The 26,450-nt window shown below is 35.8% G+C and overlaps 1 protein-coding gene across 1 annotated transcript in view; it reads right to left on the bottom strand.

Moving 5' to 3' along the window:
• The window catches only part of LOC126820653 (unconventional myosin-Ib), a 287,803-nt gene that overhangs the window by 53,495 nt on the left and 207,858 nt on the right, over window positions 1-26,450 (bottom strand). Inside the window, exons 20-21 of the mRNA XM_050548748.2 lie at window positions 7,576-7,682; window positions 5,659-5,794 (exon numbers count right to left, since the gene is read on the bottom strand). Of these exons, the coding sequence (XP_050404705.1) occupies window positions 5,659-5,794; window positions 7,576-7,682 (243 nt within the window). The remainder of the gene's footprint in view (window positions 1-5,658; window positions 5,795-7,575; window positions 7,683-26,450) is intronic.

The raw sequence follows: 26,450 nt of genomic DNA, 5'->3' as shown, positions 1-26,450 counted from the left end.
ACATCTAACGAAATCAGGATCTTCCTTAATGTATTGTTCAATGTGTTGCTTAATTGTCGCATTTAGCAAAAATGGACTTGAAGACACGCCGAAAACTACACGTGTAAATCGAAGGACTATCAATGATTGGTCATCTTGAATATCATTCATCCACAAAAATCTGAGAACATCTCTATCCTTTTCATTCATAGCTACCATCAGGAAGGCCTTTTCAATGTCCCCTACGACAGCAATTCGATGAATTCGAAATCTCAATAAAATGTTGAATATATGTTCAGTTAATGGAGGTCCTGCATACAAACAATCATTTAAAGAGGGTCCGCTGGATCTGGCCGAAGCATCGTAGACAATTCTAACTTTCGTCGTAGATTTATCTCTTCTTATTACAGGATGGTGAGGTAAATAATGTACATTTCCAACTTCACCCATAGCTGGCTCCTTTACTTCTTCGATTATTCCCCTCTCCAATTGATCCTTAATTACAGCATCATATTCTTTGAATATTTCTGGATGCATTCTGAGTCGTTTCATTAAGTTAGTTAATCTTCTGGTACAAAGATCATAATTGTCGGGTAAGATGGAATGTGGTATTCTCCATGGTAACTGTACTTCATACTGGTTATTTTTGAAGACAATATTTTCTACTAAATCATCGTAGATCGACTTTGGTTGAATTCCCATGGACTCTAAATCCCAAAAACGTTTTAGGCTATCATCTAGACTGAGTTCGTTGACAAAAAGAGATGTGATCTGATTCAAAGAGATCATACTGTGTTGAGTGTCTTTGGTCTTCAATCCATATACTGGTCCTGATAACACCCATCCAAGATTGGTCTGAATTGCTGTTGGTCCACTCTCCCCCCGTAACACTCTGCCCGTGAAGAAGTTCCATTGCTGATCAGACCCAATAAGAATATCTATTTCAAGTTCGTTATCATCTGAAGTATAATCTGCAAGTTTGAGATGAGCTAAATGAGGGTACTTCCCTTTAACTTCCAATATGGGTTGACCATGGACAGGATCACATATGTGAGGGACAACAAATGCTGATACTTGAACGGTTCCCGTTTCAGTTTCTACGAAGAAATTAACTACGTCTACAACCATCGGAACTTCTGATTTGGATCCAAATGTGTTAATTGATACAGATTGTCTTCTAGTAGAAGGCAAGTTCAACGTGTTCTTGACTTTAATTGTAACATAAGATCTCTGACTTCCACTATCAAATATTAAACGAAAGTTCCCTTTGAAGTTTGGATTAGCTGATCCATGGATTACAACTTGTGCAGTTTGAAGTAGTACTGGCGTTGAAGAACCTATATATACTATTAAAAAAAAGTAGGGGATATTTGATTTTGGGGGCATAATACTAAAATATGCAAATGACTACGAAAAAAGTCACTATAGAACCTAACAGAAGAAACATTTCCAGTTACATGTGACGCCCAAACGCACCAATAGCTACCGCATGGAATGCAGGTGATGCTTGGGATCATCAAGGGGGTCCAACCCAAGATTTGCACGACTCTGACTTTGAATGTTACAGTCATTGTGGCATTGAATTCCAGGGTGGAAACATCAGTTTAATTGTTTTAGTGACCAGAAAACAAATTTTGATATGCGTCGGCTTACCCAAAATGAAAGGTTACGTGCCCTTGGCATGCTACAGATCGGCACAACACAGGCGGTTGTGGCGCGGACGATGAATGTTTCTCAGTCTGTCATAAGCAGGCTATGGTCCAGATACCGTGATACACAATCTGTACAGGACAGACCACGCTCAGGTCGACCAAGGGCGACAACTCAAGCCCAGGATCGATTTATCCGTACCTTGGCCTTGAGAAATCGTGTCATCACAGCAAATCAGATCAGCGCTCGTCTTCAAACAGACACTGGTGTGAGAGTGAGTGGCCAGACGATTCGGAATCGACTGCATAGGGGTCACCTTCGCGCCCGACGTCCTCGCGTGATCCCTTGTTTGAGAGATCATCACATTCAGGCAAGACGTCGTTGGTGTAGGGATCGTCAACACTGGGATAATCGACGCTGGAGCAATGTGATGTTTTCAGATGAGTCAAGGTTCACTGTTGATTTTTTGGACAGACGTAGGAGGGTGTGGCGTCGTCGAAACGAGCGCTTCCAAGACGTTAACGTCATCAGACATGATCGATTTGGGGGTGGTTCTGTTATGGTGTGGGGAGGCATCACTGTTGCTGGAAGAACGGCTTTACATGTTGTTGCAGGGCGTGTTACAGGCCAGTACTACCGGGACAACATCTTGGCAGTCCATGTTGTGCCGTTCGTGCGACGTCATGGCCGCCGTTTCATCTTCCAGGATGACAACGCAAGATGTCACAGGGCCAGGATCGTTACAGGTTACCTCCAACAACAGAACATCACCACATTACCTTGGCCAGCACTGAGTCCCGACCTCTCCCCCATCGAGCATGTCTGGGACATGCTTGGACAGAGGTTACGTCAACGTCAACAACGTCCTGCCAATGTCCAAGAACTTGCTGCTGTGTTGCAACAGGAATGGGACAATCTGGACCAAAATAACCTTAGACGTCTCATTAGGAGTATGCCACGTCGGATCAATGCTTGTTTGGCAAACAGAGGAGGATTTACCCGTTACTGACTTGGTTGTGATGCTGTGGTAACTTTGCTGTTTGACCCCGGGTATCATTTTACCCTTATAATGGTCAGTCTGTGCCTTACTTAGTCTAACGATCATTTGGAATAAATCGATGAATGTGAACTTCATTTCATTTTGTCATTTGTTTCTTCGTCAGTTTCATTAGGTGACTTTAATAACACTTAAAAATCAAATATCCCCTACTTTTTTTGAATAGTATACATTGCTACAGAACTGTGAGATGTTGTGGCTTGTGAGCTTGCAGGCTTTGGAATGAATTGACTGGAACTGAAATTCGACTTGACACTGGTCATACTTGGCATATGATTGTTACCATTTCTAGGATTTTGGCTTTGATTATATTCCCGCCGACTACAAATACTGATATGATGAAACCCATCACAACAGGGACACTTCTTTCCGTCTGGACAGTTTCTTCCAATGTGACCTTTTTTAAGACAGACATAACATCTTCCATATCGACTGAGTAATTCCTTTCTAGCAGATATATTTGTTACAACTTGACAAGAGTTTGATGTATGGTTTGATCTACAATATGTGCAGCTAATTTGATTAAAGTTTTCCTGATTCGGGTTTCTGACAAGTAATGATGTCGCAGATCCGAGTCTTCTTTTTGGAATATAATTATCTATCTTACTGACGAGCTTCTCTTGAACACTTTCATTTGATCTGGATTGCCGACTGGTAAATGCTCTTTCCCGGGCTTCCAGTTCTTTCAATAATATATCTAAAACCCGATCTAGCTTCCAATCATCTCCCTGGACTTCTCTACTGACTATCAGACGAAGATCTGGAGGTAATTTATTCATTAATATAGAAGATAGCAAACTACCATAAGACTCTGATGGCACGCCAAGGGATCTTAAGGCTCGGACTTTTGATTCAACTGTATCATATAAGGTACGGAGAGCCTTCAGATTCTGATTGGTCGATTCAATATTTAGGAGTGCCTCCATATGTTGATTTATTATAAGTTGCTTGTTACCAAAACGTCGCTTTAAGATTTCAATTGCCTCTTCGTAATTACTTGATGTAAGGGATAAACCTGCAATTGCATCTGCTGCGGATTTTTCTACTAGTGTATTCAGATAGTTGAACTTGTCTATCCGATCTAAATTTGGATTTTTATGAATCGCCACTTCAAAGGAGTCCCAGAAAGTTGGCCATGCTGATAAATCTCCACTGAATTTTTTCAAATCTAATTTAGGAAGTTTCAGATAAGACCTTGAATCAAAATGGACTGAACTTGCTTGTGACAGGCTGGATTCTGATTGCTGTGGTTGAGTAGGCTGAGATTGAGTAGGCTGAATCTGAATTAGTGGTTCAGGCTGAGTAGCTTGTGTGTGAATCGCTTGGGTATGAATTTGCTGAGCCGGCGTCTGAGGATCAACTTCTATTCTGGTACTACTAACCATTGTTGGTTTATCAATCCTTGAATCAGAAATTCTTGACAGTGTGCTATCTATTTCTAATAATTTAAGTCGAATCTTTTCATTGAAAATGTCGCATTCTTCGATTTCTTCGTCTATTTTGTCTTCTTCGACAAGCTCTAGTATTGAATCATTCATGGTGTCCAACACTTTCAATTTATCGGTTAGTGCCGCCTTGGTTTGAGTAAGTTTCCTTTCAAATTGATTAGTTTCTTCTTCTTCCATAACATTGACATAATCTATTTCAACGACGGAATTAAATAACCGCTTCACAGATGTACGATGTCCGCCACGCACTCGTCTTTTTCTCGACAGTTCTGACATTTTACTTTTTTCATCAATTGACCCACCTTCTCTATTAATTGTTTACAATCGAATTTTGATGACAACCCTAGCTTGAATTCATTCCATATACTTGATTTCTATCCGTCTCGTCGGACCATGTAACAGATTTTCGGCTCCTTTTCATTGAATTACAAAGACTTCATTCATTTCACATTTATTATACATAAACATGCCATTTTCATACATTTTCAGCTCGTGATATTCCCAGAGTTCCTAGCGCTATAGTCGCAAACCTGTCTCGGAACAAATCTGGTATTATTCTAAGTATGGACATGGATCAAATACGTTACAATATCTCTGCAACGCCTTGGAATTCTTTGGCCATAAAAAATAAGGTCTGCTGAAACAATAACTTTATGTAAATTAAACCTCAAGTCCTTTCTTTGCAAATATTATCTTTAAATAGGACATGTTTTGTGCTATAGTGTGATGCAGATTTTAGTGCAGAAATGTTTATTATCAAAGATTGATGCTATGAAACCACTGTTCTTAATTGGCTGTTTTTGGTCGGATTTAGCCAGTTGATGTTTAAGCTAGTCGATTGGTAAAACAACACGCCAACAATGAGGCTGATGTCCCCCGCCGAAATCCCAAAATATATAGATGACAAATATTAAAAATATTAATTAATTGCACATTTATCTTTTTCAAAAGTATCAAATAATCAAACTTAGTCAAGGTTTTGAAGTACCTGATAGTGAAAATATACACTAAGTTTCATAACTCTCCATCAGTTACAATCAAAGTTATCTTATCCCAAAGCATTGACGTTTGCTTTTCTCAACCAATCAATATCCCTGTTATGAACATTTTCCCTGACCTGATTTAAACCGTGAAATGCACGTGTGGTGTACGGACATCATTTACCTGAGTAGAAATAATCGTTTGCGAAGAGATAATTGGGCGGCTCTAAATGGGAAACTTTGATAAATTTGTGAAATGAAAAATGCTTTTGAAATTGGGAAAAATAGAAAAAATCTCTATTTCTCGAAAAAGTATTTAGTATAAGTCAGTTATATACCTTGTTTTCTCGGTGTATGGGTTGATACACCGTCTCTTTTTTGAGTGGAGATCTCCGAGGCCCTCTCAAAAAAGAGACGGTGTATCAACCAATACACTTTGAAAACAAGGTATATAACTATTACATACTGGAAGACAGTTTAAAACTGACAATCTTGGCACCCATCAAAATTATTCTGGGCTAATAACATTACTGTTTCAACTTACTTTTCCATTTGCCCGATTAACTTTAGTAACAGTATCAGCAAATACAACATGTTGATCTGGTGTAGTTTTATATACTCTCTGCCATACACTATTTTGTTGTAAACCTATATAATCACCTTCAAATGGTTTTCCAACACTGTAAATCAAACATAAAAGTTAATCCCTCAATATAATAAAAGATGACTGCAGAAATGCACTGCTGTTTTTATTAGAGGTAACCAGTGTATGTTAATAACAGGCCAATTGCCTACACATGAACATAAACAGTTCATATGAGTGGCTTATCTGACGGCCCCATTTCAATCGCAAAGAGATACAATGTCAAAAGTGAAAATGGACATTTTTGATTTTTGTCTTAATAATGAGTGGGGATCACGTGGCTAAGTGGGTAGGACGCTGGCTCGCTAGTCTGGAGGTCGGGTGTTCGGTCCCTGCATTGGCTGAGAAAGTTCATCCCGATTTTCCGGCGTGGTTTCCTCTTGTCAAAGATACAGGAAGGAGGGCATAACAAGGACAGCTGTCTAGTCGTTCTGATGGGACGAAAAACCAAGGTCCCGTGTACACATTGGTGTGCACGTAAAAGATCCCTCGGCAGTTGGAATTCGATGTAAGAGTAGGCCGTAGCACTGCCCGGGCAAAATTTCCCTCATAGCACACTGTATGGCGTATGCCCGTCTTCATTAACCCAGGTTAGGAGCAGAACAGTAGGACGTTAAACCCCATTTCATTTCATTTCATTTCTTAATAATGAGTAATTGCTTCACCAATCCATAGACATTCAGCAATTCGTCGTGGCATGCTCCAATCACGATTTGGGGCAATCTGACCCACTCCTCTTGCAGTGCCACGGCCAATTCTTGCAGTGTTGTCGGTTGACGTTGACGAACACGTCTCCCGATCAAATTAAACGTAACACACTAAAGCAAAGATATGCTAAACAGTAAATCTTATGCAAGAACCGATAGGAAAGCAAACATGGATAGGATAAACCAGCAAGCGGCAGTTTTCATCAACTCTTCCTTTAAGTGTCAAATTTGAAAATGAACCCCTCTTACACTTACATGTATGGCGATAAGTTCTTCATCTGTGAACATACTCTCAAAGCATGTCAAGTGTCCATGACTATTTATCATATCACTTAACCCGCATAGGCATTTACATTTCAATATCCCCTACTTTTTTTTAAGAGTATATTATTGTACCTCAAATACCAGAAGTATTATTTCAATACACATTTCGAATTCCCAGAACTTAAAATATGATATTGATAAACATTTCTCAAAATTATATTACATAAAATTACTACGTTTTTACTTCGGACGTGTACAAACCATTTGTGTATCATTCTGTTGATGTCTTCAAATTTAGAGTTCGAGTAAAATCGTTTGACCTTTTTCATGCCGACAAAGTTGTTTACACAGGACAATTTATTTCCTTAATTTTCAAAATTGACAAATTTGACCTAAATATTCGAATAGCTGAGGTCAATCTGATTCCAAAAATATAAGTTGCATTCAAAGTTATCTTAATTAATTTTTTTATATTTTCCCGCCATTTTTTAGTTATTTCCCGCCATTTTCATTTCATTTCCTCATCTGTCCCGTTTTTTAAACGGCTTGATCCATATTTTTGAAACTTCTGGAACTGGTAGTCAATCCGATTACAGCAATCCAAGTTTCGGTTACCTCCCTTTATTTTTCAGATTTTTTTGGGGGGGGCCCAGGTGCAATGTTTCTCATTATATTTAGGCTTATAACTTCGCGAGTTTTTGACCAATTTTAATAATTATTTTTTCTTGTTCTTTTTTCTTTTAAGACTCTTGATATAACCCATGGCACGTGACGATAAATATGAATGCTTTCATATCTGCATGGAACAGCATCAGATCTAGTTATTTTTTTTTCGACTGAAATATACCTTTGTGAATATGTTTCTTTTTTTCCATTAAAAATATCACTCGCTGTCACCTTCTCTTTCATTTGATATCTTTTAATTTGATCAAATCTTTCTCTATATTTAGCACACTGAAATGAAACAAATTAAAACCTGTAGAATAGGAGAACAATCAGTAGTCAAAACCAAATTTATATTGAAATATTTTTTAAAAAATAGTTTGCCCGGCAACGAAACATACACCCACAGCAGCATAATCGTCCACACAGTTTGTAGATAATGGGGGCATTTACAAGACACTGTCTCCATTTGGTGACTGTGAAACCCTGGATTGACTTTAAAGTGCTCTAAAATGTGTATAAAGCTTTGTGTACAAACAGGAAAGACCAAATCATTGTTCGTCAACAGATACTACTTTATTATCTGTGCCTGCTTACAAGAGACTCAGAGGAAAATTATCTTTCATTATAAATGGTGCCCATATGTGGAATAACTACCAAGAAGAATTACAGGGTTCCCACGGCTTCGTCAAACATTTTTTCAAGGATATTCAAGGATAAATATACGTCAAATTCAAGGATTTTCAAGGACATTTTTTAGCCTAAAGTTACAATTTTTCATCTTAAAAATAACCAAAACATTACCATCGTTATAATCTCATATTTAAAAGGAATTGAAGACATAAACTGTTTTTTTTATTATTACAGATCGACTTTCGGCACACCGGAAAAACTCCCGCCATTTTTAAAACAGAGTTATTTCCCTTTTCGACTCGGACCACAGTTAACTGATTAAACTAAAGTACGAATAAAAAGTAGTACAGTTTATTGACGTTAATTTGCCGATTATTAATACGTTTATTATTGTTTTAATATATATAGTTTTTCAAGTTTAGCTATTTGTTCGTCCATTTCCGTCATTTCGGTCTTTTTGGCTCTTGCTGCCCTGCGAAGGGCGTTCGACTCAATTAAAAGTTTCTTGATGTCACAGCTTTATTCCGCATTATCTGCCTTCTCGTCCGCCGAAGCTTCCAGCGTAATAATGTCATTTTCGAGGTATTTTTTTTTCTTTTTACAGTCAGTAAGTTCATCTCCAATATATTTTCATTTTGAATCTACTGTTGACTTAGCATCCTCTTTCTTTTGGTCATCCAGGTATTGTCTGTATTTTATTCGAGCTGCACTCGCATATTGAAGGCACTGGGGCGTAACTTCAAATTTGTCCACTCCGCCAATTAAATGTACATGATGCACAATATGCCTTCGATTTATTATAGATTTTTCCTGCATATTTTCCGTTAAAATTTTTGCATTAAAAAAAAACCCGCGTTCTTCTCCAGTTTGTCCGTGAGCAACATTTTGACAAGTTTTTGCAAATTTTTAAAATGTTCAAGATGTCTCATTAAAAACAAATCTAACAAATCACTGTTAAGGGCGTCATAGTTTTTAAATTCTAATATATCCAATTGAGACAAATTAGACACATAGTTAATAAAATCATCATATTCAGACTTTATCAAATCACTTGTCGCCTCATCTAATTTTTGGGCTGTTATTAATATTTCAAGGATGTGTTTAAATTGTGTCTTTGCTATATCCGGAAGATTCGCTATCTGTTTAGGATGCAGACACCCTAGATTTCTGGCCATGGCATATGTAATAGGTTTTTTTGTCATTAAATGTTTAACTATATGTATTAACATATTCTTGCACTGGATTCTACAGTCCAAAACGTCCCTTTCGGATACAACTTTCCCACTAATTAGTTTTCGTAGTTCTCCCTCAGCCTTAAACCTGAGATCGGAGTCTTTATACATGATATGATTATCTACTTGTTCAACATCAATCTTAAGTAAATTACTGATATTTGTAGCGGATTTTAGTACGGACGATTTTACAAAACGCTTCATCAACTGTTTAATCATTGATTCTATGTGAGTGCACAAAAGTGGTACTAAGGGTCGTTCACTCTGAAATATTTGCAAGAACGCGGTCATTAGGCTTATTACAGTCAGGAAAAAGGCTAATTTAACAAACATAAGTTTATCTTTATTAATACCATTGCGCACAACTTCAAATGATTTACTTTTATATGATTGTGTGGTTTTATCTTTTATATATTTTACAACACTTGGCCAAATTTCAATTGCCCGGGTTACCACAGGCTTGTTTTCAAGCCACCGATGACCACAGAATTTAAGTGGAAAGACTGTTGAATCAGTTAAAGTTGTATAGTCGGACCTTCGTGCGGGCGTATCTTTAAATATCCAATATCCTGACTTTTCAACCAAATTTTTAAAAGCATTGTGCATTGTATGCAACCCACAGCTACCTATGTTAATCAGAAAGTCTCCGAAATTCGAATTAAGTAATCTAAAAAGTTTCCAATTAACAGTTGGACCATCCATAGAATATGGTAAAAGATTACTTTTGTTAAGCCCGATATCGGCGACACATTTTATTAAAATGGGAAGAAGATCTTCAGCTTTGCCATGTCCAATAAATTTGAAAGTTAAATAATGAGAAACCACGGAATTTGATCCATTATCCCACAAGCGAACATGAACATCAACCTGCTTTTTCTGTAAACTTTCATTATGTGATTCATCAAACATAATGACATCATTTTCGACACCGCGTATGAATGTTTTTAATTTGTCTTGTATGTAGGGACCAATACCAAAGCAAACGAGATAGCTAATTTTATTTTCGCCACATGTAAATTTCTGGGCAATTAGGCTGTCTGGAAATGCACGTTGAAAAAATTTGTCTATATCCGTGCAACTGTTATAACTATGATGTGACGTAATACATTTTACTGCCCATAAAATTTCAGCAGTTAAAACGGCATTGCCAGTGACAGACATTTGTGTCTGGCCACTTGTATCCGCTTGGCCAGTTTCGGGAGGCCGTGTTAAGACAGTATCTATTTGTGGTTGCGCTGTCGCAGGGAGAGAGGTTTTCCTTTCTGTAGCACTAGCAGCAGCTGTCAACTTGCAGTCTGATGCCGATGTGAAACTAATAGTCGTATTTGATGACGTAGCTTTCGTTTATTTGATGTGTTTTTCACTTTTTTCGTGTGAACGTACAGCGGATATACCCATTTTCTTGATACTGAAACTCTTCTTGCATATGCAGCATTTCGCTTGATGAATGTTTGTTTCATCGCGACTTAGCCAGTTATAGCTATCAAGCCACAAAGTTTGAAATTTGCAAGACATGTTTTATTTTCAATGTATGTTTTATTTTCAATGTCATGCAGGCTTGCCTTCGTTATTATGCATAGTTTAATGTAATTACTAATACCGGTTTTTGATTAGTCAGTGTAGTGGCTTCTAGTATGTTAATTGGACAATGGGGTCACGTGAGAGTATTTGGTTGCCTAACGTAAATGTCATTGGCTTATCTTGTTATTACGTGACAAAACACAGCTGTTTATTTAGATCAGTTGATTGACAGGTATACGTCAGAGTTATTGTTTAGTATAACTAGCATAACTTCTAATCTAAACAGGATTTTCATATAAACTTACTATTATTACCAATTTGAAACAAAATTAAGGATCTCAACTGAAATTCAAGGATATTTTCCTATTTCCGCAAAATTCAAGGATATTCAAGACCTTGAAAATTAAATTTTAAATTTAAGGATATTCAAGGATTTTCAAGGACCGCGGGAACCCTGAATTAGAGAAAGTTCAACTTTTATTATTTAAATCGCAGTTAAAAACACACTTGTTTAAATATTATTACAAACTGTGATGTGACATTTGTTAAGTGCTTTAAAAATATCACTGGATATAATGAAGTGCTATAGAAGAGGAATAACAATAATTACTAGATCTGCTAGGTAGATATGAAAGCTTTCATATTCACGGCCACTTCCTGTCACATGTCATGGGTTATATAAAGAATCGCAAAAAGGAAGATAGGTTGCCAGGCAACAAAATATACGCCCACAGCAGCTAAATCGACCGTGTGGTGGACAAGGGTTGTCACATATTTATTCTTTTGTAGGTAATTAGGGGAATTTAATATACAATTTAGAAACTGAAACAAGGGTCTCAACCAGGGTTCTTAATCCATTTTGAAATGAACCGGCCACGGTTAGGCCTAACTGCATTCATACATCGCTATAATATCGACATTTAAGGTCATATTATTTCAGCAACTTGCATTGCATATTCCTACTTTTGGTTTCATCCAACTAAACGGAAGTTATAAATTAGTAAAAACTACAAGTACATACAAATGTTTTTTTAAAATTATTTTATTCGTAAGCACATGTTAATATATATATAAATAAAAAAGTATATAAGTATATAAATAACAAAGTAGCACAAATCGGTTTCCGTGTATAGTCGGAACTTGGAAATATGCTGTAGGGCGAAAGGTCACATGGCCAATTGTCGTGATTATTTTTAGCATTACTGGTATACAATTGTCGGGATTTAATGCAGCAGGACTAGTTCGGATATCTGAGAGGATCTCTTCCTCAATTTCACTGGATATTAAAGAAATAAATTCACCACAACAATTAAAATCACGATATAGTTTTTTTGTCATTTCATGATCCTGCTGTTCTGTCAAATCGTTCAATTATTGTTCATAATTTTCGATGGCAATGTTTCTTTTTGCTATGGAATACGCATTTCGGATTAACGTCTTTCTTTGCTGCGCAGGTATGATCGTCAGATTAATACGGTCTTTTATTGCCGATAATTTGGTTGACCTATATTGCGAGTGGGAGGATCTCCGGCTTTTGGAAATTCCATTGACGACGTGCATGCTTGAAGTTCAAGGTCAACACCATCACTATCTTCAGTTAAATCTCGTTTACGTTTCCTGGTGTCATTCTGCGAGGTGTTCAAGTACTTGGCATGATTACCTCAATTAAGTTGTTTATTTATGAAATAAGCTGAAGGTATTCATTCTAATGATTGACTCTTTGATGGGTTTCTTAATCGAAGAGTAATAATTAACTCTTTGTAATCGGCCGAAAGTCGATTGATTTATGATACCATTAGTGGCCGGTTCATTGTTTTAACAATCGGTCTGATAATTAATTCTTTGTAAATCGGCCGAAAGTAGATTGATTTGTGATATCTTAGTGGCCGGTTCATTGTTTTACCAATCGGCTAGATTAAAGATCAAGCGGCTAAAGCCGACATAAAACAGCCGATTAAGATCCCTGGTCTCAACTCTGGAAGTAATCTACAGAAATTGTTTAAATTTGACAGGCTTTTTCGTTTTACTAATTTAAATAATGCATATGAATTTCATACAGATCACATGTTCACTTTTGTCATTCAAACGTTCACAATCGCCATAACTCTAGGAATTATTGATGGAAATTGCTGAAATTCAATAGACCCATTTCACAAATTTAAATGATGCATATAAATTTCATACATATCGGATGATAACTATCATCAATCGAGCATTAACAAGGTTTAACAAAGTGAAACAAGGGCAATAACTCTAGAAGTAATTACTGTAAATTGCTGAAATTCAATAGGCTTTTTCGTTTCACTAATTTAAATCATGCATATAAATTTCACAAAGATCGGGTGATAAAGATCGGATCAATAAAGTGAAACAAGGGCCATAACTCTAGACATAATAAACGGAAATTGCTGAAATTCAATAGGCTTCTCCATTTCACTAATCTAAATAATGCATATAAATTTCACAAAGATCGAATGATAACTTTTGGCGTTGGAGCGTTCACAAGGTTCAATAAAGTGAAACAAGGGCCATAACTCTAGACATAATAAATGGAAATTGCTGAAATTCAATAGGCTTCTTCGTTTCAGTAACCTAAATTATGCATATGAATTTCAGAAAGATCGGATAATAATTTTTGACGTTAAAGTGTTCACAAGGATCAATAAAGTGAAACAAGGGCCATAACTCTAGACTTAATAAACGGGAATTGCTGAAATTCAATAGGCTTCTTCGCTTTAGCAATGTAAATAATGCATATAAATTTCAGAAAGATCGGATGATAACTGTTGACTTGAGAGCGTTCACAAGGATCAATAAAGTGAAACAAGGGCCATAACTCTAGACGTAATAAATGGAAATTGCCGAAATTCAGTAGGCCTCTTCGTTTCAGTAATCTAAATAAAGCATATAAATTTCACAAAGATCGAATGATAACTTTTGGTGTTGGAGCGTTCACAAGGTTCAATAAAGTGAAACAAGGGCCATAACTCTAGACGTAATAAATGGAAATTGCTGAAATTCAATAGTCTTCTTCGTTTCACTAATTTTAATAATGCATGTAAATTTTAGAAAGATCGGATGATAACTTTGGGAGTTAGAGCGTTCACAAGGTTCAATAAAGTGAAACAAGGGTCATAACTCTAGACGTAATAAACAGAAATTGTTGAAATTCAATAGGCTTCTTCGTTACACTAACTTAAATATTGCATATAAATTTCACAAAGATTGTATGTTAACTTTTGGCATTAGAGCGTTCACAAGGTTCAATAAAGTGAAACAAGGGCCATAACTCTAGATGTAATAAACGGAAATTATTGAAATTAAATAGGCTTCTTCATTTCACTAATGTAAACAACATATATCAATTTTAAAACAATTGGATGATAACTTTTGGCGTTAGAGCGTTCACAAGAAATTGTGGACGATGGACGGCACGGACTGACGGACAGACGGACGGACGGACAGACGGACGTACGGGAGCGACGGCAATATACATCCACATTTCAATGTGGGCGTATAAAAACTAAAACAAGGGCCGTAACTCTGGAAGTAATCTACAGATATTGTTGAAATTCAACAGGCTTTTTCGTTTTACTAAAATAATGCATATAAATTTCATACAGATCGGATGATAACTTTTGTTGCTCGAACGTTCACAAGATTCAACAAAGAAAACAAAGGCTATAACTCTAGAAGTAATTGATGGAAATTGCTGACATTCAATAGACTTCTTTATTTCACTAATTTAAATGATGCATATGAATTTCAAACAGATTAGGTGATAACTTTTGTCGTTCTTAGGGTGTAACGCATGGGTTCCATGTCGGCCATATATGCCGGTCGGGACCTAGGGCTCTGGAAAATGACCGGAACTGGATCAGACCCGTAGGTCATTTTGCACGCCGGAAAAATAGCATATTTTGTGCTAAATCATAAAATCCCGGAACACGACGAAACTCTGTGCGTGTCGTGATGTGAGTGAACTGTCAAGTGTAATAAAATTAACAGTGTTCAGTAGCCCACGAATGGAAACCACTGCCAATTAATTATCCTTGTGTATATTGCTCTAATCACAATCAACGGAGGATCAACATCAAACAGATTAAAAGAACAACATTTAATCACTTTAATTAACCGAGTTTTGTTTTTTAATTAGTACTGTGGGACCATTCTTAAAACCTAGTTGTTGTTACAGCATATTTGCCGACTTTCATCGCTCGTGCAGCCATATTTACTGTATCAACATCAAACAAATTAAAAACTTTACTTTGATGTCTTCACTTGATAACTAGAGTTAATCATGCGAATGATATATATAGCAGAAATGTTAGCATGCTTTACATCATTTCAAAATGTTGAAATTCCAAACCTCTCAGAATAACAAAAGAAAGCGAGATGATATCATTGTCGTCAATGAATCCGACCTCCCTTCTTCAACATTGGCCCACGTGGAAAACAGTTCCTTTCCGAAAAACACAGCCTGTCTTAAAATTTTGTCACAAACATTCCCGTGGTTAAGATAAAATATTCCTACACAAGACGTATTTTCGGTGTGTGTTTTTAATCCTTTTGTTTTCTTTTATGTGTAGTGAACGAGTGGATAAATCAACATTGTTACTAAATTAAGAGTACTTGCTTCGTTGAGGTCTTGACATAAAGTGAAGTGTAAAACATAAACCGGAAGTTGATAGTGTTGGTGTCACGTGGTTTACCACATATGTAACAACTGATTGATGTTACTTTACTTGACACTATGAACTTTTTACGCTCGCCGCCATTTTGATACATGTGCAATTATATTTACATGTTATCGAGTGAAAATACTAGAACGATATTGTTTGAGCTCCCCAAATATTAATATGAGTTAATATATTTATAAGTTTTGAAAGTATGTTGTTAATTGTTGTACATTGAATGACTTTGAATTATTTAAATGCATTAATCATTCGGAACTACTTTTCGCCGTGTATGGAGAAATAGTCAACAGTCTAACTCGTCACATATGCAGTAAGCACAGGTTAATTAAAAGATCGTTGTCAGAAACTAATGCCAAGAATAGTTTTGTGATTGGTTCCCAGAATTTTAGAAAGTGGCCTCTTGTTGAAGATCGACTATTTAAAGATGTTATACCACAATAGTTCCATTAGAGATACGAGGAGTATACGTGCATACGGGTGATGTTGTAAATAAAGTAAGAAAGAATGAATGTTTCTTCTTGTTATATTTTTTTATATATAAATAAATGATAATTGATTACATGTGTTCCTTTATTGAGGGAGGGGGTGGGTGGGTATAAATGCCGACGTGAGAATAAATTTCTTTGCGACTGTCCTTGACCCAATTAAACCCGATCAGCATTTCAATATCATGTTGTTTTGTGTCTTCTTGTTATGTGCTAAAAAATAGCACCACTTTCTCCACGTGAAAAATGACCGGCTGGGAAAATTTTGAAGTGGAAGCCCTGGTGTAACGGTGATATATTCACACGTTTTTTTGAATCGGATAAAAATTGTGACCTCTATGGGGTCCACAAGCTAAAAACATGATTTTTCGTACAATCAGGGGCCATAATTCAGGTAGTTATGGTCCGATATGCGCGAATATCGAAAGGAACCGAGATCTGTGGGTTATAAACATACATTTCAAGTTTAAACCAAATCGGATAATAGTTGTAACCTCTAAAGCTAAAAACGTGATTTTTCGTACAATCAGGGGCCATAATCCATGAAGTTACAGTCCGATACATGCCAATATCAAAAGGAACCGAGATCTTAGGATGATAAACCTATGTTTCAAGTTTCATTGAAATCGGATAAAAATTGTGACCAGTAGAGTGTTCACAAACAATTGTGGACGGACAGGGGCGACTACAATATACGTCTACATGAAAATGTGGGCGTATAAAAAATTAACTCGCGAAGTTAATGCGATTTTTCACTCAAACAACTTTGTCGGCACAAAAACGTCAAAGGCAAAATTCGAAATTTTGACATTTTCAAATACCATAAATTCAACACCGATCCCGGCTATCCAAAAATCTATTCATTTTGGAAATAGGAGACGTATTCTCCAAACTACGGCCTATTGTTTTTATTTTCATGTCCGTTATCGTCGATTTTTCACTTTTTCTCATATTCATTTCAAAATGGTGACCATTAGTTGACGGATATCAAAATTCTGATCCGATAGATTTTTTAGTCATTCCTTCAAGGAATCAGAAAATGTATCTCCCGTGTCTGTAAGTAAAATATTGCAAAGGCCTTATATGGTTTTTCACGTTTGTACACATCAAAAAAAAATTCAAGGCAATCTGACCCATATTTCATCAATTTTTTTTGAAAACTTTGATCCTTAATTTCATCAAGGGGAGATAATTTAGAAAATTTCTAATGACATCTTTCAAGTCGCATCGGTAAGATCTACTTACATATCAAACATCATGAAAATCATGCAACTATTAAAGAAGTTGTCAAGTTGGTCTCAACTTCCGGTTCGAAATCACAGCGACGAATTTTTGAAATTTGAAAATCCGAAATTGCTGATTTGAAGTAAATGTTTCAAGGTACTCAAAAAAAAAAAGAATTAGTAAAATAGGTCAAATAGTCACAAAGTTACAGCAATGTAGGTCAAATGCATTCATTCGTAAAATTCGGTGATTTCAGATTCGTAAAAATGTTTTGAAAATATAGGTCAAAGTTTCAGAAAGATCCTATGGTTAGATTCTGAGAAATCCGATTTGCAGAAAACACACACAAACACACACAAAAAAATAATAATAATAACTTTCACAGAAACAGTAAGCTTTCATATGAAATATGAAAGTTTAATAATAACTTTAACAGAAACAATAAGCTTTCATATGAAATATGAAAGCTTAATAAAGATGATAACTTTTGTCGTTCCAGGGTTCACAAGGTTCAACAAAGTGAAACAAGTGCCATAACTCTAGAAGTAATTAACTGAAATTGCTGAAATTTATAGGGAAAGATAATTTGATTCACTAACTTAAATGATGCACATAAATTTCATTTGTCATTCGAGCTTTCACACGGTTCAACAAATCAAAAGTGAAACAAGGACCATAATTTAACCCTAGAAGTAATTAACTGAAATTCAATAAGCTTCTTTGTTTCATTAATTTAAATGATGTACATAAATTCCATACAGATCAGATCAAAAATTTTGTCGTTAAGATCGAGTGTTCACAAGGTTCAACAATTGAACAGTGAGCCTGATGTCCCTGGCTGAAATCCCAAAATAAATAGATGATAAATATTAATTAATTGCACATTTATCTTTTTCAAAAGTATCGAGGAATCAAACTGATTATCTAAACTTAGTCTAAGCTTTAAATGTTCACGATCAAAGTCAATCAAGGTTTTGAAGCACCTGGTAGTGAAACTATACACTAAGTTTCATCATTCTTAATCAGTTAGAATCAAAGTTAACTTATCCCAAAGTGACCAATTAAATTGCGTAGCTCTGCTTAGTTTTAACAGAAAATGTTGTTAAAGTCATTGAACTCAGTCAAGACATCACCTAACAAACATCTGCATCAAGTTTAAACAATCAACCTCACTTATGTTCCAAAGTCTTGACAAATCAAATTGCTTATTGCTACGTAGCCTAAGCAGAAAATTTTCATCATCGAACTTAGTTAAGGTACGAAGACCCATTAGTGCCAAACTATATCAAGTCAGTGAATTTCAGTGAAATTTGAAAATTTTGCCCAATCTCACTGAAATGACCAAATTTCACTGAAATCTCACCCAAATTTCACCAAAATCTCACCCAAATTTCACTGAAATCTCACCAAAATATATTTTGATCTATTACTGAAATTTCACTGAAATAAACAAAAAATTTGGTCTACTGAAATTTCACTGAAATAAAATATATTTTGGTCTACTGGAATTTCACTGAAATATTTATATTGCAAATTTCATTGAAATTTCACTGAAATTACAAAACATAAAAATGTCATTTTTGCATTGCAAATATTTTAATAACTGCATGTAAAGATTTGTAATTTGTGAAAGAGAGCACTTCGAAATTATGGCCTAATATTGTCAGATGACGAAATGTTTTTAATTTCCATTAATTAATCACGTGATTTCCTGAAGAAGACATTTCATTGACCTTTATTTTATTCGTCCATCACCATGCGTAATCCATGAACACGTGCTAAGTAATATTAACTACATGTTTAAAATGATGTCTAAACTTATGAATGACTCAACATCAAAAAATTTTCCGATATGTTCCGATAATCATTGTATTATGATAGAATGGCTATTTTCTCAAACATAACACATGTGTTTCAATAGCCATATTTGGAAACAAGGTCATCAATTATGGCACCCGTAAATAAATTTCATTTACAGTAAATATTTTACGATCAATTAATATAATCATGTTTTGAAATCAACCTCTTTTATTGTGAAAAGAGAGAATAGATCTAAACCATCTTAAATTCAAATTTTGAGGTCATTGCCGATTAGCGTAACCAATGTCAATGACGGAGATTCCAAGAGTGTCCGGTTACAGGTGAGTGGCACTGTTTTTAAAACTTTTGGAATGGAAAACAAACGAAGAAATTTTTAATTCTATAATGGTCGTAAATTATATGAAACTCTCATGTAAACAAAAGCTAGGACCTTGCATGCATGTTTCATTACTAAATTGATGCTCATATTTAAACAGATATCCGGGCTAATTCACCTAAGTTCTTTTCACGTTTCGTGAAAGGCTTCCACATTTTTAATATGTTGAAATTCCTGGAAAAAAGGCGAGTATTTGGGATAATAGATTTGTGTTTGTGCACGTTATTTTCTGGATTATATGAGCCCCAAAACACCTGTCAGTATCACAAAATGGTTTGTTGGATAAATTTCGAGGTAGTTAATTATAAAATGGATGTACTGATGATAAGGCATAATTTCAAAAGCAGCCGTGGTGAGTATAGTTGTTTAAATTCTAGTAGATCAGGCTATTAACTTTCGTCATGCAAATTATGTGACCTGGCTATGTTTAGTTTTTAAAAAATAAGGTAAAACTGTTTTGTCTATATATATTACGGATCCACTAAAAAAAAATCAAAAGATATTTCAAGAGTAAATTATCAGTGTTATCACCTTGTGTATTCAGACCTAAATGCCTGCCACTAGTGACAGCTGATGCACATTTATCCCAAAATTTATATTATATGCTTTGTTTTTGACAGGATAATTTTGAAACTGCTGAATGCTCTAACAGCACACTGCATGGCACATGCCTATCTTTTATTTAATATTATTTTGATTGTGTCATTTCAGGCCATATATTTTTATTATCATCGAAGAAAAGGACAACACTAGAAGAAAAAGAAAATTTAGAAGACGGAATACAGAAATTTGAGGGATAATTAATAATATAGTAATATTGTAATTGTTTGGAGATTTTTTCAGAAAGCATGTTAATAAAGACTTTGAAATAGTAATGAGATGTCAGTAAAATTTCAGTGAAATCTCAATGAGAGATTTGGTCAAAATATTATTGAAATTTCAGTGAGATTTTACTGAAATTTCAGTAAGATTTCACTGAAATTTCAGTGAGAAATTTGGTCAAAATTTTATTGAAATTTCACTGAAATCTCATTGAAATTTCACTGAAATCTCATTGAAATTTCACTGAAATCTCATTGAAATTTCAGTGTGTATTTTCACAGGGGCTTCCAAATGTTTTCTCCATTAACCGTCTCAAACCTTGTTATGCGCGTGCTCCAAATCTCAATGAACGTATTACGCACATTGATCAATTGTAGCAGAAATTAGGTAAAGCTTCTTCACATACTGTAAATTCATTAACTTGTGAGAATGCCCTGGAATTCACAGATGAACTGTATAATGTTTTATCTAGGTCTGATAGTTCCCATATGTGTAAAAGAGTTACTATTCATGTCAATATTTCACTTTGCCTTAGTCACTGTGCTGAAAATCATCATTTAGCCTCTGTTAATGCTTTATCCTCATCACAGATCGAGCAGCAGTGCAATCTGCTATCTCAGGTTCCTATAATGTTGATAATAGGACTCAGGAGCTTTTACGGGTTTCCCTTTTTGACATCATTTTCGGTAATGCGTAGGCCCTGGCCTTATTCGTAGACTGAAACCCATAGGCCATTGTGTGTTTTTTTGTGAAAATACTGTCGTGTAGTAAGCTTGTTTTACTTAAAATGGAACTGATCGCCATTTCTACTTACGTGTAAGGTTTACCGACCGATGCCAGAAACGATATTTTCATAAACTTCGATGTAGAAAAAGATACGGCAAGTTTACCAGACCTGTAATGGCAGCATGCAATTAAGGAAAACAAGTGGATGACTAATCCGTGCTCATGGCCCGAACTAGAACTTGGTCAAGTTTATTACGCATTTTACGACCAAACAGATGTTAACATAAGTCTGCTTATTATTGGAGATTTCAACTTAAACGTTGATAATGTAAATGATTCTACTGTTTCCAATTTCCAAAACATCCTAGATTCTTACAGTTTATAACAACATGTGAAGACTAAATCACACAAACTTGGACATATTCTTGACTTTGTTATCTCTGAACGAAACAAGTCAACTTATTAATACCCTTGAAGTAACTACAGATTTATTGTCAGATCACTACCAAATAGTATGTGACATAAACCTTGAAAGCGAACCGTCTGTGGAGAAAGAAATCTTGAGTAGAAAACTGAAAGATATTGACATGGGGAGGTTTGGGTCATCTATCAAGGAGGCGGTGAAATGTATTGATTCTGAGGATCCTCTAACTCTACTGCATCAGTATTCTCAGGTCATCGAGTCCACACTTGACGTATTTGCTCCTGTAAAGTCCCGCAAAAGTAAAGGCAACCATCCAAATCCCTGGTATACTGATGTCATTCACTCTGAAAGAATTCTCGGACGAAAAGCAGAAAGAAAATGAGTAAAAACAGGTCTTGAAGTTGGTAGACAACTATTCCAATCACTGTCCAAGAAGGTAATAAAATTGATCTCGGATGCTAAGACAACTTTTTATAAAAACAAACTCTCTGCAACAGATTCTAAAGATCTTTTTAATGTTATCGATAAACTTATCTCTGAAAATCAAAAGAAATTACCAAAGTCTAATTCAGAAGTTGTGCTAGCTGAACGTTTCAGTGACTTCTTTCATGACAAATTCAGGGATATGAGACGTACTCTTGACAATACTAGCAGTGGGTTAAATGCGTTTGAAGAACATCATGTACCAAGCCATTTGTTTGAGTTTGCCCCAGTTACAGAAGAACATGTCCAGTCCATCATTGGTAAGAGCAAGTCAACTTCCTGTAGCCTAGATCCCCTTCCAACATGGCTTCTGAAGTCCAAACCAGTATTGGATGCGCCCCTTCCTTTCATCACTGCTATCATAAATTCTTCAATTGCCAAAAGCTGTGTGCCGACTTCATTAAAGACTGTCCTTGTGATTCCACTTCTGAAGAAACCATCGCTTGATTGCGAGATCGTCAAGAACTATCGCCCTGTCTCAAATCTTGAGTTTATCGGAAAGGTGCTTGAAAGGGTGAAATTGAGACAAATCACTAATTATCTGCAAGCTAACGATCTTCATGAACCACAGCAGTTTGCTTATAACGAAGGTCACAGCACAGAGACAGCACTCTTGAACGAAAAAGCTGATATTGATGCAGCACTGGACAGCAACCTTGGCATCAACCTTATACTTCTAGATCTAAGTGCGGCATTTGATACCATCGACCATAGCATTCTGTTCAATCGACTGCAGTTATCTGTGGGAATCAAAGTTTAGGCGCTGGATTGATTGAAGTCTTATCTAACTGACAGAAGCCAATGTGTCCATATTCACAGCAGCAACTCTGTATCTAAACCGCTGTCCATTGGAGTCCCACAGGGATCAGTACTAGGTCAACTTCTTTTCTTACTGTATGTACTTCCACTTGGTCAAATTATTCATAGACATGGTATCAGCTATCATGGTTTTGCCGATGATACGCAATTGTATAACACATTCATTCCTTCTGACCAGATGTCAATACACGGTGCCCTAAAGAAGCTAGAATCCTGTATCGGTGATATTCGGACATGGATGAATCAAAACAAATTAAAGCTGAACGATGAGAAGACAGAATTCCTGATGATATTACCAAGATCAAAACTGAACAGTTTCAACTTTTTATCAAAGCTAAACATCGGCGATACCGAAATTTCACCATCATGTAAAGCATGAAATCTTGGTTTCATCATGGACAAGACAATGTCTCTCATCCCACAAGTTAACAATACTATGTGTAAAATGTACATGAGATTAAAACCAATATCCAGAATCAGGAGGTATTTTCAAGTTGTACAAAATAACTGTGCTCGACTAGTTGCTAAGTCATCTTCTAGAGATCATGTAACAGAAACTCTTAAAAGTCTTCATTGGCTGCCTGTGAAAGCCCGGATAGACTTTAAAGTGCTATCAAATGTGTATAGTATTAAGCAGTGATGGGATTTTGCCCGTATATTCCGGACATGTCCGACGCTATTTTCCAAACGTCCTAAATTGTCCGACCAGGAATATGCCCAATCGGACATCAAGACATGATAAATAATATTCAAAATTCCAAAATTAATATAGTGTACTGAATGCATAACTACCACTCAACCCGATTATCGTTGATAATAGGCTGGATTGATTAGGTAATTAAGTGATCAACGTATTTATCGTTTTATGCCGTCTATACGCCTACCTTGATTAACTACTAAATCTGCTGACTTAATTCTTTGTCGGACAATTCATCAATTCAATCCTGAACAGAAGTCATTGCTTCTGGTTTGTCCAACTATATATTAATTCAATAAACTTAATCTATGTGATTAACCTGTGATTTCTCCATTGTCTCACGTTTTAATCTCCTTGATGTCGTCCGTAGACATTAATCATATATGTCACATATCATAATAGTATATAACACCCCAAATCAATATACATTGTTAGGGTGACCCATGCAACAATAATTATCCGCTAAGAAATTCAGTCTTACCTGGAGAGTTGTTGACTGTCCAACGACGAATTTCTGAATGATGACAAAACACCGCCGGGTCCGCTGGGAGCACGTGCGAGTAATTCATAGCAGCAAATATCCACTATATATGGCCATGCACGTGGTATTGTCACAACATCAGATGGTAGATAAAGACAAGTTAAAATTTATTTCATCATGCTTTTGTCTTTAGAAATTATTTGATCGCAAACTACGTTCAAAATTCTAAAAATTATTGTTGTTTTTATTTTTCAATTCGCTATTTATCTACAGAGTGTTGTCATTTAGTTTCGGCGATTTCACATCTCCGTAGAACTTGTTTTAGACGGGATAAGAAAAAAAGCCGTAGTTATCTTTTAATTTTTTAAAGGTTCCTAAAATCTTCGTGGAATCGCTAAGACGACTGGTGTCAAGTTAGAAAATAAACAAATTGTTTCGTATCTTAAATTTGCTACCGGGAATTAATCGAAACGCACAATAGTCTCGGATGACTATATTTACTGTTCGAGACTATTGGCTTTTAGGGTTAAAGGGAAACAAATCTTTTTAATTTGTTTAGGAATTGACCGACTGACTTGTTTTAATTTGTTGTCAACCCATTCAATTAGCAAGCATGACGTCCAACGATGAATTACTATCCAGCATTGGTTTGGGCGATGACTAAGATCTCAGTACAATAACTAATCTTCCCTTCGCAAGAATTACAAATAGGCTAGTACTAGGCATTATTAATAAATTTCCGACCAATACGGAGCACCGGTCTATAATTACTGCTTTACATGACGACTGCGTGACGTTTGATAACAAAGGTATTCAAAGTAGGCTGGCCAGACTGAAGACAAAGCTGGGTAAAAATAAAAATAATTCTAATAACGCTTTAAAATTATATGATGATTATCTCGACAGTCCTTTTTTCCCTGGGTTAGTGGACAAAACACCATCGGCAGATACCAGCACGGTACATTTAATAAATAGAGAGACACAGACATCTGTCGATGCTGCGACTTTGACCAAATTAAATAGGAAAAATAAGAATTTATTAAGAAGGGTCAATACGTACAAAAAAAAATTTCAGTTTAAAAAATCGACTAAGGAAGACCTCAAAAGAATTGATTCGCGCGAAGGCTAATAATAATAAAGTTTTGGCAAATAAAAAAACTGGTTGTAAGTCCCAACCTCGTGGCGAAGAAGTAATTTTGTATGTCAAAAATCAAAGATACACTCCAGAATGCCATAATTTGGTCATGCAACTAAAAACCCTCAACGTTTCCGATAGGAACGTCAACGCGGTTATAACCGCATGTTTGGCTGTCGCGGGACTGAAATCTAATTATGCCCCAAAAAGAACTAGAGTTCAAAGAATATCATGTGAGCGCGTGGTGTATCTTTAAAGCATGTTTCGGAAACCTTAAAGTCAGCAAAAAACACCACTTTATATAGGGACGAATATGGCTGATAAATCTGCGCAAACTACTCTTGCAACTTTAAATGAAATTTTGGCAGATCTTGATGATATAGCTGGGCCCATTAGTAAATCCGTAATTTTCGAAATTAGAAATACGATGTCAGACAGAGCCAGCACCGAAAAGCTTTTTAACAATTTATTTACACAGTACAGAGGCAATATTTGTTCTAAATTAGTAGAAAACTGGTCTGATTTATCAGATTCAGAGCGAAATATTCACCTAAATATAAATCATTTCTTTTGCGGTCTTCATCTATTAACTGGTTTGGCCGATAAAAGTGCGTCTGAATTGAAGAAATTTGAGGAAATGTATTTTAAAATGTATTCGGCCCAAACGTTTAAAACCGCTTCTTCATTTTTGCCAAACGAACCTGGGTGTGTTCGATTAGTTCGGACCATCTGTAAAGCCTTTACAAAGGGTGGGGACGAAAAGTCGGGTTGTTATTTGCCTTTTAAGTTGTATCTTAAGTCCCTTGGGATTTCAACGCCATTTCATGATAACCGGTTTAATATTATTTTCCACATTGTCGCAAATGTAAATTATATGGCCAAGCATATAACAAATTTTCTTGGTGATTTTGGAACAGAAAATAGATTGCCCCAAAGCATATTTTTGGATATTAAAATTCCGTTATTTCATATTGAGTGCCAGGCTTTGGGCTTGATAGATAAATTAATTACAGCTCCACTGTGGCGCATACTAGAAAGCGGCATTAATGCACTTGACATGAAAACTATTTATCAGGAATTACATGATTTTTTGGAAAACCCTAATATTGAAAACTTTGTTGAAGGTAAATCACACCCATTTGAATCTCTAATTAAAATTGAAAATGATTCGGTCCTTGCTAACCTGACGAAATTTGATTCTGATTTAACTTTTAATTCAACCCTGATCCATATTTTGGAAGTCTTATTTGCCGAGTTTAGAAAGTACATTGCAAAAATTTTACTTGAGTATCGAGATGACTTTAATCCTTCGTGTTCGAGTTCTGCCATGCCTCACAACAAATTACCGGAAACCGTGTTCAGTCATCTCGATAGATTAATCGCGCCCTCGTCTAATATTTTTGGCAACGAAGCGTCCATTTTATGTAAAATGAATAAATCTGATGAATGGCTAAAAAATCTTTCACCTGATAAACGTAATTTG

Source organism: Patella vulgata, chromosome 5 (assembly GCF_932274485.2).
Source record: "Patella vulgata chromosome 5, xgPatVulg1.2, whole genome shotgun sequence".
Classification (NCBI taxonomy): Eukaryota; Metazoa; Mollusca; class Gastropoda; family Patellidae; genus Patella; species Patella vulgata.
The sequence above is the reverse complement of the archived record's forward strand: the minus strand, read 5'-3'. Positions and strand labels throughout refer to the sequence as shown.